The 13,255-nt window shown below is 44.8% G+C and overlaps 1 protein-coding gene across 6 annotated transcripts in view; it reads right to left on the bottom strand.

Annotated features, from left to right (window-relative positions):
- The window catches only part of CRKL (CRK like proto-oncogene, adaptor protein), a 47,918-nt gene that overhangs the window by 9,805 nt on the left and 24,858 nt on the right, over positions 1-13,255 (bottom strand). The window contains exon 3 of one of the 6 annotated variants that reach the window (XR_013398561.1): positions 1,922-2,683. Coding sequence is in view for 1 of the 3 variants with exons in the window: in XM_077948177.1 (XP_077804303.1) it covers positions 4,727-4,942 (216 nt within the window). In the remaining 2 variants the exon portion in view is untranslated. 6 annotated transcript variants of the gene reach the window in all.

Genomic DNA, 13,255 nt, shown 5'->3' with positions numbered 1-13,255 from the left:
CAGGCTGGAATGCGGTGGCACGATCACAGCTCATTGTACCTTGAACTCCTGGGATTACCTGAGGTCACGAGTTCGAGACCAGCCTGGGCAACATGGTGAAACCTCATCTCTTCTAAAAAATAGAAAAATTAGCCGGGTGTAGTGGTACAGGACTCTAATCCCAGCTACTCAGGAGGCTGAAGTGAGAGGATGGCTTGAGCCCATGAGGCTGAGGCCGCAGTGAGCCGTGATCGTTCTATGGCACTCCAGACTGGGCAACTGAGTGAGACCCTGCTCAAAAAAACAAAAACACGCACACGCACAAACAGCTTTTGAGCACAAAGCAGCTCCTCCCCAAACCAACCCTTTATTTTGGCTACTAACCCCAACAGGATAGAAATGAACACATGATTCTGAGAACGGTTAAAGTCAAATCACACAAAAAGGTGTATTTTAAAAAAAGACCTTCAGGTGGTAGCCATTGTAGACATTGTGCTCTCTGTTCAGCAGAGCACTAATCTAAGATTCTATTTTGTGTACTCAGGTCCATAAAAACACTACTTGAATATAAGACACGCCTAAGATCTAAGACAATAATAAAAGCTTTCGTCTGCTTAAACACATACAGAACCAGGCATAGTGGTGCGTGCCTGTAGTTCCAGGTACTTGGCAGGCTGAGGTGAGAGGATTGCTTGAGCCCAGGAGTTTGAGACCAGCCTGTGCAACAGAGCAAGACTACATCTCAAAATAAAAACAGGCACAAGGTGGCACAGTCCAGTGGTCCATGCCATGAACTTTGGAACATGCAGGACACCAAACAAATGTCCTGGTTCTGCCACTTTTAGAAACTACATGACTGTAGCAAACTGCTTAAGTTCTCCAAGTCTCAGTTTCCTTCCAACTTTGAAAGGGTCTTACAGTAATCAAATGATTGTTACTTGAGTAGAGATTCCTGAGTAGAACCCAGCCCCACGCCCCCTCTAATGATCATACCCTTTGGATGCACGAAGGGAAGAGCTGGAATTAGCACTGAGAAGCACAGCACTGTATGTATCAGAGGATTTCCAACCTTGTCACCAACAAGGGTCCTCTCAAAACCAACAAGGAACAGGCTGAAAACGGGGTCTAATAAATTACTGTGATGGATACTGAGCAGCCAAGGAAGACAACGGGAAGATGGAGATGAGGAGGCTAGGGACTGAAAGCTACCAAGAACACTCACACCTCATACCTTCCAATTAACTTGTGAGTCTGGCGGTCTTTAACAGGATACTTTCTACATGATCCTACCTAAACAATTAAATAAAATTTACTGAACATCTATTCCATGGAAAATGGGCAGGTCAGTTCGTATCCTCAAAAAACTTGTCTTTTAAGTGGGATACACGATGAATCTTTGTTAGATAATAACATAGTGTAAAAAACACTAAGTGGCTGGGCGCAGTGGCTTACACCTGTAATCCCAGCACTTTGGGAGGCTGAGGCGGGTGGATCACTTAAGCCCAGGAGTTCAAGACCAGCCTGGGCAACACAGTGAAACCCTGTCTCTAAAATACAAAAATGAGCCAGGCATGGCGGCATGCACCTGCAGTCCCAGCTACTTGGGAGGATGAGGTGGGAAGATCGCTTAAACGCAGGAGGCAGAGGTTGCAGGGTTGCAGTAAGCTGTGATCATGCCACTGCACTCTAGCCTGGGTGACAGAGCGAGACCTTGTCTCAAGAAAAGAAAAAGAAAAAGGCTGAGCGCAATGGCTCACATCTGTAATCCCAACACTTTGGGAGGCCGAGGCAGGTGGATCACCTGAGGTCAGAAGTTCGAGACCAGCATGGCCAACATGGCAAAACCACATCTCTACTAAAAAATACAAAAATCAGCCAGGTGTGGTGGTAGATGTCTGTAATCCCAACTACTCAGAAGGCTGAGGCAGGAGAATCACTTGAACCTGGGAGGTGGAGGTTGCAGTGAACCAAGATCATGTCACTGCACTTGGTGTAGCCAGGCACAGTGGCTCACGCCTATAATCCCAGCACTTTGGGAAGCCAAGGTAGGAGGATCACTTGAGGCCACATGTTCAAGACCAGCCTGGGTGACATAGTGAGACCTAGCTTCTATTAAAAAGAAAAAAGAGAGAGAAGACACATAAAAGCAGCAAGTGGCAGAAAAACACTACTAAATCAATGCTGCAGAGCATAGGATCAAGGAGCTACTGCTTAGACAGAGGGAACCTTGACCAGCAGAAGTAGGTCAAAGAGCAGCCTAGGAAGAGAATGGCTGAGAGACTTCTGGTGGCCCCTTGACCACTAGTGCCTCATTGTGGCCTTGCAGGAGTTTCCACATGCTAAAACACCATCATCATTCCTCATGCTGTTTTCTATCTTAACACAGAAAAGACATCCTGGCTGTTATGCAGCCTGCTGCCCAGTTACAGGCCTGGCTATGGACCAGCTTCTTCCATGGCTCTACCGAACAGTGCTTGTGCTGAGATCCTAAAATGGTTGGTAGCTTGGCAGTCACCTTGCTGTTTCCCTCATCACTCCCTATTCTTCCTCTGGGTTCATGGTACACGGATCCAGTTCAAAGAAGCACTCACTCTGGAGGGATCAATTTGTTGTTGTTGTTGTTGTTGTTTTTGGTGCTCTACACCTTCAGAGAAACTTCTCTAGTAATGAACTATAGAAATGATCCCTGAGCCGGGCGCGGTGGCTCACGCCTGTAATCCCAGCACTTTGGGAGGCCGAGGCGGGCGGATCACAAGGTCAGGAGATCGAGACCACGGTGAAACCCCGTCTCTACTAAAAATACAAAAAATTAGCCGGGCGCGGTTGTGGGCGCCTGTAGTCCCAGCTACTCGGGAGGCTGAGGCAGGAGAATGGCGTGAACCCGGGAGGCGGAGCTTGCAGTGAGCCGAGATCGCGCCACTGCACTCCAGCCTGGGCGACAGAGCGAGACTCCGTCTCAAAAAAAAAAAAAAAAAAAAAGAAATGATCCCTGAAAGTGCAGTCAGAGGGCAGATCAATCTTGATGTAGGTAGATACCAACTTGGTTCAAGGGGCAAACTATACCTGGAAGATGTGGCTTACCTTATCAACAGATTAAGAGGAAGCACATACCTAATGCGTCATCTTTATTAATTTTCACCCTATGGAACAGGACAATCCTAATCATTATAAGTACTGTCAAAATACTATCTTTGGGGCTGGCCGCACTTAGCACCTGGGGAGTGGACACATTAACTCTAAAACACATATGCCAGGGACACTAGTCAGCCCTTTTATGTCTACCATGAGTTAAATAGCAAGAGGGTACCTCTTGCTGCTGGCAATAGTTTCCTACAGCCCTACTTGTCCAGAGTGTTGTCCAGGAAAAGACTCTACTGACTGGCATGTAGCACTTGATTCAAAGAGCAGTCAAGGCACTGGAGGGCCCAAGCACTGGTTGTCACAGCAGTTTTTTGGTTCCATAATCAGTCTCCACTCCCTGTATTGATATTCTGAGATTTCATGCTTTCAGGTTACATAAAAGATCAGGAGTACACTGGTGACACTGGAATCATAAATTCTAACTTGGGTGACGTGAATGGGTCTCCGTGACCAAAGAACATCCTGCCAAGTTGTATGCAAATGCATGAATGTATGTTGTTTTTCTGAAGACTGCACAACTTTCACTGGATTCTCAAAGGCGCTTATAGCCCCCAAAATAGCTAAAACAAAACAAAGTCCATGTACTGTAATCACCAGACAGGTATCATCCTGCTCTCTGTGGCTTTTATTCCTCTAGTCATTCAACAAATATTGAAGATCTATGTGTAGGCTGTGGAGAGATACGAGAGGGGACACAAAGGAGACAAACACCCCTGGCCCTCACGGAGCTGCATGGGTCCACTGCCTGCCCCTATGTTCTCTGTGCACCTGCACCCGAATCAGAGTAGCCAGAGAGACAGAGACTTTAGAGGGCTAGGCTCCCTGTCTGTGTGCCCTGGGTAGCAGTCAAGTAATCTCATGTGCTCAAGCCCACAACTGAATGCTATCTAATAGGGTTTTAATACTGAAGACTCCGTCTCTTCCTTAAAATTACCACTATCCTTCAGAGTAGTAACTTGATTCAAGAGGGCTGTTTACTGGTTAACAGAGATTTTATTTCGGAAGGGTAGATGGCACGGCTAAAGATACCACAGGCCAGTATGCCGTGGTACAAGAGTATATGGGCTTTGAAAAGGAAGAAGTCAAGACACGATCATATATACAAAAAAGTTCACAGATTCCACAAGAAAAGATACAAATTCAGCAAAGTTGCAGGGTACAAGATCAACACATAGATATCAGTTGTGTCTTATATATTGGTAATGAATAATTAAGAAAGCAATTCCAGGCGGGGCACAGTGGCTCATGCCTGAATCCTAGCACTTTGGGAGGCCAAGGAGGGCAGATTGCCAGAGCTCAGGTGTTCGAGACCATCCTGGGCAACATGGTAAAACCCCAATTCTACTAAAATACCAAAAAAAAAAAAGTTATCTGGGAGTGGTGGCAGGCACCTGTAGTCTCAGCTACTCAGGAGGCTGAGGCACAAGAATCGTGCCACTGCACTCCAGCCTGGGCAACGGTGCGAGACTCTGTCTCAAAAAAAAAAAAAAAAAAAAAAAGGTGATTCCATTTACAATAGCATCTAAAATAAAAATATCCAAGAATAGGCTGGGTGTGGTGGCTCATGCCTGTAATCCCAACACTTTAGGAGGCCAAGACGGGCAGATCACAAGGTCAAGAGATCGAGACCATCCTGGTCAACATGGTGAAACTTCGTCTCTACTAAAAATACAAAAATTAGCTGGGCGTGGTGGCACATGTCTGTAGTCCCAGCTACTTGGGAGGCTGAGGCAAGAGAATCGCTTGAACCGGGGAGGCGGAGGTTGCAGTAGGCCGAGATTGTGCCACTGCACCCCAGCCTGGTGACAAAGCAAGACTCCATCTAAACAAAACAAAACAAACCGAGAATCATTTAACCATGGTGAAAGATTTGCATACCAAAAGTTATTAAAGACCTAAATAAATGCAAAAACATTTGTGTTAATGGATGGAAAGACTTATTATTAAGATGTTAATACTGGTTAGGTACAGTGGCTCACACCTGTAATTCCAGCACTTTTTTAAAAGAAAGACTCTGAAACCTTACCTCACACTGTACACAAAAAGTCATTTTTAAAATGGATCAATAGCCTAAATACAGTAACTAAGGTCAGGCATGGTGGCTCACGCCTGTAATCCCGACACTTTGAGAGGCCAAGGCAGGCAGATCACCTGAGTTTAGGAGTTCAGGCCAACATGGTAAAACCCCATCTCTACTAAAAATACAAAAAATTAGCCAGGTATGGTGGTAAGCGCCTGTAATCTTGGCTACTCGGGAGGCTGAGGCAGGAGAATCGCTTGAATCTGGGAGGCAGAAGTTGCAGCGAGCCGAGATCGTGCGTGCCATTGTACTCCAGCCAGGGCGACAGAGACTGTCTCAAAAAATATAAAAAAAAAAATAATAATAAAATAAAATACAAACAAAAATGCCCAAATAACCCAATTAAAAAATGGGCAAAGAACTTGAAAACATTTCTCCAAAGATTTGCCAACAGCCAACATGAAAAGATGCTCAACATCAGTCACTAGGAACATGCAAATCAAAACCACAATGAGATACCACATCACACCTACTAGGATGGCTATAATAAAAAATATGGAAAATAATAAGTGTTGGTGAAGATGTGGAAGAATTTTTTTTTGGCAGTGAAGAAGGGAACCCTTACATACTGCTGGTTGAATGGAATATGGTACAGCTGCTATGGAAAAGAGTTTGTTCCTCAAAAAGCTAAACACAGGCCAGGTGCTGTGGCTCATGCCTATAATCCCGGCACTTTGGGAGGCTGAAGTGGGCGGATCAGTTGAGGTCAGGAGTTTGAGACAAGCCTGGCTAACATGGCAAAACTCTGTCTCTACTAAAAAATACAAAAATTAGCCAGGTGTGGTGGCGTGCACCTGTAATCCCAGTTACTTGGGAGGCTGAGGCAGGAGAAATCGCTTGAACCCAGGAGGTAGAGGTTGCAGTGAGCTGAGATTGTGCCACGACACTCCAGCCCGGGCAACAAAGCAAAACTCCGTCTCAAGGAAAAAAAAAAAAAAAAAAGCTAAACACAGAATTACCCATTTGACCCAGAAATCCACTCCGAGATATATAACCAAAATAACTGAAAGCAAGAACTCAAACATTTGTGTGTCAATGTCCACTGCAGCATTATTCACTATAGCCAAAAAAAACGAAAACAACTCAAGTATCCATCAAGAGATAAATGGATTAACAAAATGTGATATATACATAACAATGGAATATTATTCGCCCTAAAGGAATGAAGTATTTATCTTAATTTCTTGTATAGATGGAGTCTCGCTATGTTGCCCAGGCTGGTCTCAAACTCCTTGCCTCAAGTGATCTTCCCACCTTGGCCTCTCAAAGCACTGGGATTACAGGTGTGAGCCACCCCATGCTGGGACAAGGAATGAAGTTTTGATATATGCTACAACCTGGATGAACTCTGAAAACATTGTACCAAATGAAATAATTCAGACCCAAAGGACAAATATTGTATCATTTTACTTATATCAGATACCTAGAATAGGTAAATTCATAGACAGAAGGTGGACTGCTGGCAAATTATATAAACCTCAAGCTCTTAGTGGGGGAGCAGTAATGAGAATAAACTTCTGTGAACCCCTAGCTGATGGTTCTTCTCACTCAACAGCTATCATCAGAAAACAGCTATCACAGAAAACAGAGGTCAGCATAATGACCAGGATGGGACAGGCCCTGCCTGAACCACACCAGGGCCCCAATTCCATGGCATTCTCACTTAATTTACACATTAGGAAAGAGGAACAAAAACCTTTAAAAAAATTTTTTTTCAGCTGGGCGTGGTGGCTCACACCTGTAATCCCAGCACTTTGGGAGGCCGAGGCAGGTGGATCACGAGGTCAGGAGATTGAGACCATCCTGGCTAACACGGTGAAACCCTGTCTCTACTAAAAATACAAATCATTAGCCGGACGTGGTGGCGGGCACCTGTAGTCCCAGCTACTCTGGGAGGCTGAGGCAAGAGAATGGCATGAACCCAGGAGGCGGAAATTGCAGTGAGCCGAGATCGCACCACTGCACTCCAGCCTGGGCAACAGAGCGAGACTCCGTCTCAAAAAATAAATAAATAAATAAATAAATAAATAAATATTTTTTTTCTGGGCTGGGCACAGTGGCTCATGAGGTCAGGAGTTCAAGACCAGCCTGGCCAAGACAGTGAAACCCCATCTCTACTAAAAATACAAAAACTAGCCCAGCCTGGTGGCAGCCACCTGTAATCCCAGCTGCTTGGGAGGCTGAGGCAGAGAACTGCTTGAACCCGGGAAGGAGAGGTTGCAGTGAGCTGAGATCGCGCCACTGCACTCCAGCCTGGGCGACAGAGCAAGACTCCATCTCAAAAAAAAAAAAAAAAAAAAAAATATATATATATATATATATACACACACACACACACACACACACACAAACACATATATGTATATATTTTTAAATAGGAGAATCTTCTAAAATTCTAAAGGACTTTCTAAAGATTCCTATGTTTGCATGGTATTATAATCAAGGGAAAAAAGCACTTTTGGTACCGAAGAAATAAAGCTGAGATGCTGTGAAGGACAACTGACACAATGTCAAAGACAGAAGGGTGGAAGAGGATCCTGGCCAGTCCTGACGAAAGAAAGGTCCAAGGAGGCGAGTGGAAATGATTCCTCGGGCACCAGACATCCACACACACCACCACGACATGGGTAGAACACACCTGAGATTCTTGCTTAAGGTGAATGCTAACTTGTGGGCCTTTCCGAGAAGCCTTGGTAAGAAGGCTTCACGTTGCTAGAACGTGACGTGAAGTGAGAGACAGCAGCCCCGTTACACTGGGAGGCTTTAAACTTGCTGCATGGACCCCTGAGTCAGATGCTTCATGATGAATACATACAGGCCCAACACCACTGCAGGCTACCCAGTAGGAGGAACTCATGATGATCCCTAAGAGATTACAAAGTACAATCAGTATTACTGAAACCTAAACTTACTTTGTAGATTACTTCACCTCAGCAAGTAGAAGCAGCAATGAAGAAAATGCTAATACAAATTTAACTCTAAGCAATGAAGCAAAACCAATTGGTAAAGTGGGAATCTGATAATTCCAGCTCAGTCAGTGACGGAAGTTGTACCATGGGCCCTTGGGAAGGCCAATTCAAAAGACACAGAGACCTGATGTAATCCAAATGACTACAGGTTTTGAAACGGGGCAAAGACAATCCAAGAAGAAATTATAAAAACACAATCACAGGCCGGGCGCGGTGGCTCAAGCCTGTAATCCCAGCACTTTGGGAGGCCGAGACGGGTGGATCACGAGGTCAGGAGATCGAGACCATCCTGGCTAACATGGTGAAACCCCGTCTCTACTAAAAAATACAAAAAACCATAGCTGGGCGCGGTGGTGGGCGCCTGTAGTCCCAGCTACTCGGAAGGCTGAGGCAGGAGAATGGCGTAAACCCAGGAGGCGGAGCTTGCAGTGAGCTGAGATCCGGCCACTGCACTCCAGCCTGGGCGACAGAGTGAGACTCCGTCTCAAAAAAAAAAAAAAGAAAAGAAAAACGCAATCACAGATGACACAGAGCAAGTACAGGAACGAAGAGAAGAATGTTGAGGATGCTGGTGAGCTCAAAGAACTGAGCATCACTAAGAAAAAAATGCCAAAAAAAAAAAAAGAGCACCAAAGATGATGAAAGGGTGTTCTCATGCTGAAAAGGACAGGTACGTAAGAGTTGACCAAATACACTGGCAAGCAGGAGTAAGAGTCCAAGACTAGTCTCGTCATAGAGAAATTATATCATAGGACACTAGAAGATTTAGAAAGGGTCAAGTCTCCCTCGTTCTTTTGTCAAAACAAACATGGCAAATTCCATAAAATGTAAAACAGTGAGCTTGAAATGAATCCCAGAAAAAATTCTGGATGCAATTAGCTAACAGATGGTTTGTGAGGATTTAGAATGGGAAGTAGAGCATCTGGAAGCAGCATGAGCCCACCAAGTCACACCAGATCAACCTCATTGTCTTTTTTTTTTTTTTTTTTTTTTTTTTTTTGAGATGGAGTCTTGCTCTGTCACCCACGCTGAAGTGCAGTGGCCAGATCTCAGCTCACTGCAAGCTCCGCCTCCCGAGTTTTACGCCATTCTTCTGCCTCAGCCTCCCGAGTAGCTGGGACTACAGGCGCCCTCCACCATGCCCGGCTAGTTTTTTTTTTTTTTTGTATTTTTTAGTAGAGACGGGGTTTCACCGTGTTAGCCAGGATGGTCTCGATCTCCTGACCTCGTCATCTGCCCGTCTCGGCCTCCCAAAGTGCTAGCATTACAGGCTTGAGCCACCGCGCCCGGCCTCATTGTCTTTTTATAGATATAAGAGGCAGATCTGGAGAGGCTGCAGAGAAGGACTTTAGTACAAAGATCTGGTTGGTGCTTTTACAAAACCTGCAGTTAGGACACTGGAGGGTAATGAATACACTAGATGACATCAGGATTTTAAAAGATTCAGAGGCTGGGCGTGGTGGCTTATGCCTATAATCCCAGAACTTTGGGAGGCTGAGGCAGGTAGATTGCTTGAGGTTAGGAGTTTGAGACCAGCCTGGTCAACATGGTGAAACCCCTTCTCTACTAAAAATACAAAAATTAGCCAGGCGTGGTTGGCAGACGCCTGTAATCACAGCTACTCGGGAGGCTGAGACAGGAGAATTGCTTGAACCTGTGAGGTGGAGGGTGCAGTGAGCCGAGATCATACCATTGCACACCAGCCTGGGCGACACAGTAAGACTTTATCTCAAAAAAAAGAAAAGGATTCAGAGATGTACACAGATGGTATGACAAGATCAATAAAAACCAAACCAACAACAACAACAAAACTCAAGAGGGACAACTATGGGGCCATGCACTTAAGTCCACACACTGGGCTAGCCAAACACAGGAAGGGGACTGGCTGTGGCTTCTTTCTCCCTGGTGGAGAGCCAGAACACAAGACTTGTCAGCTACCAGAGCCATACAACATGAGACACCACCGCATGAAACTGTTATGTTCCAGACGTTCCACAGGAAAGACATCTTTGTTTTGTTCACTACTGTATCCCAAATTCCCAGCCTGTCACATAATAGGCACTCAATGAACTTTTGTTGAAGTGATGCTTTTTTGGAGGTGTCCGAGTTGAGACTGGAGGGCCATGGAGTTAGACTCTGAAGAGGGCTAAAAGCACTGGGAAAATGATTAGACTAAATGACCTAAGGTATCAATACAACCTTTCTGCTTGATTTCTATCAATTCCATCCCAAATCACTTTAAGTCTCACTTGCAAGCCTGGGAAACTATTTTTCCTCCACACGATCTGTACCACTGACTTCAGTTCCCACAGATCCCCAGCTTGTGTCACCAACTGTTTTCTTATACCATACCATGGGGGAAAAGCACAGCTGAGGCTGCATTTAGACATTTGAATACAAATTTTCATACAAATATTCAGGGGTGTGTGTACCCAGGGTTAAGTACAATTCTAAAGTTGCTAAGATATTTCTTCCCTTTCTTTTTAGTCAGAAAAGCATACTGGAATGCAAATGGATGAGAATGATATTATTACATGAGAGTCAAGCATTTGCTCTAAATTTTAAAATTAATAAATAAAAAGAAATTGCCTGCAAACCTGACCTTGTCAGTTGTGAGAAACTGGCTGTTTCATGACTCAAATGAAGGCAATGCAAGAAAACTGTTAATCTCCTCAGCTTAGCCCTTCGTGATATGGCAACAGCCTACTGCCCTGGCTGTCTTTTGCCACTTTTGCCCTTTGCCCAGCATGCTCACCTATCTACAGCTATTCAGTGACATTAGTCTCATCACACAAGCTCTACTCACCTTACAGATACCAAGTATTCCCCTTCAAATCAAATCTCAGGATCAATTCTCTTCTTACAGAAAAGTCAGCAAGAAAAGAAAATAGCTAAACACAGACTGGTTTTGAAATACCTCTTTACTTACAGGAATACTCTTTTGAAAATCAAGTTTTATTAAAAAAAAAAAACTTGTAAAATAATTTAAGGTATAAAGTCACCTAAGCCATCATTGTTCTCTGTAATACTATCTAGGGGAATAATGAAGCTTCAATTATTGGCACATTTTGTCCTAGTTGTCTGTTTCTCATTTTAATTTTAATACTTTTCCTAGTAACCTAATTGCAAAAGTCCCAAGAGTTGTTGTTAACAAGATCAGACAGGCACCACTATCCTAATAATAGTTTTAGAAGGTAACAATCAAAAAAATATTTACCCCAGCTACTCAGGAGGCTGAGGCATGAGAATCGCTTAAACCCATGAGGCGGAGGTTGCAGCGAGCGGAGATCACGCCACTGCACTCCAGCCTGAGTGACAGAGACTCGATCTCAGGAAAAAAAAGTTTTTTTTTACTTATGCTATAACCTAAAGTTTCATTTAAATATACAGAAAGCGAAATACCATTAAATGGAATTTGGTAAAGGTCTATTTCTCAAGTCCTATTTACACTTTCTCTCATTCAAGCACGAAAAAAACCATTTGCTGAAGCTCAGCTGGCTGGGTTAGTGTCATGAGGCTCAGGTGTGGAGAACCTCTCTCTGGGGCCAGAGAGACTAGGAGCTATGTAATGGCAAAGTATGTAGGTTATCTTAAAATACACAATCATTAACTAGGCTTCCTTCCTCCTACTCCTGACCTGTCTCGGGCACCTACCTATCCACCCACACACCAAGCTCTAAATGATCCCTTCTGTAATACCTGATGTTCCTCCCTACAACCTCCTAGTACTCGCTCCAATGAGCACACACGCACGCACACTAGATATAGGTTTCTAAAACACACAATCCTAGAGCCAGAGGTCAACAGGCAGGTACCTAAAATTCTGATTGGGAGCCTCCACCTTCAAGGTTCTCAACGAGCAGCTGCCAAACACACACGAGTCACACCCACTCTGACTCCTAGCTCCCCAATCCTATGCTATGACAGATGTGAAAACGCCTCAAAAGGCTGAAAACACAATGCATGCTACAACATATTAACAGCCCAGAGCATCCCATGTTATTCTAAGGTGCTGAGGTGTAGACCAGGCCAGAGGCATGCACCTGTGCCTAGGCCGGTCTGTGTGGGGGTAAGAAAGCTGAAAGGCCTGACCAGGCGCAGTGGCTCACACCTGTAATCCAAGCACTTTGGGAGGCTGAGGCGGGTAGAGGATCAGAGGCCAGGAGTTCAAGACCAGCCTGGCCAACAGAGTGAAACCCCATCTCTACTAAAAACAGCCGGGTGTGGTGGCGGGCACTTGTAATCCCAGCTACTTGAGAAGCTGAGGCAGAAGAATCGCTTGAGCCCAGGAGGCAGAGGTTGCAGTGAGCCGAGATTATACCAAGTATACTCCAGCTTAGGCAACAAATGAGACTCCATCTCAAAAAAAAAAAAAAAAAAAAAAAAGAAGGAAAGAAAGCTGGAAGGCCTGCTCAGCCAGCACTCCTATCTGCGGAGGCAGCCTCCTCAGACCTGGAGCCTCTCAGTCCCAGACCCCCACCACAGCCTCAGATGTTCCTTCTTTCCTTATAGCCAACATGAAAGGGAGACAAAAATCAAACATTGAAACAAACCTTCAGGTTCAGTTCATTCAGATACTACTACTGGTCCAAAGAAAAATTGAGGGCCAGGCATGGTGGCTCACACCTGTAATCCCAGCACTTTGGGAGGCCAAGGCGGGCAGATCACCTGATGTCAGGAGTTCGAGACCAGCCTGACCAACATGGAGAAACTCGTCTCGACTAAAAATACAAAAAATTAGCTGGGCATGGTGGCGCATGCCTGTAATCCCAGCTACTCTGGAGGCTGAGGCAGGAGAATCGCTTGAATCCAGGAGGCGGAGGTTGCGGTGAGCCAAAATCGTGCCATTGCACTCCAGCCTGGGCAACAAGAGTGAAACTCCATCTCAAAACAAAACAAAACAAAACAAAACAAACAAAAACAAAAAAACATTGAGGATGACCTATGGACAAACCAATTCTAGACAACTTTTATCTGTGGGCAGGTTGTTTGGTGAGTCAGGATTTGTTTTTTTTGAAGCAACAGGGTCCCTTACTTCATCCTTCTGAACTGCACTTGGGGTCTCTCTTAACATTCTCCCCCCTTT

The sequence above is a fragment of the Macaca mulatta genome, chromosome 10 (assembly GCF_049350105.2).
Source record: "Macaca mulatta isolate MMU2019108-1 chromosome 10, T2T-MMU8v2.0, whole genome shotgun sequence".
In the NCBI taxonomy this organism is placed as follows: domain Eukaryota; kingdom Metazoa; phylum Chordata; class Mammalia; order Primates; family Cercopithecidae; genus Macaca; species Macaca mulatta.
The sequence above is the reverse complement of the archived record's forward strand: the minus strand, read 5'-3'. Positions and strand labels throughout refer to the sequence as shown.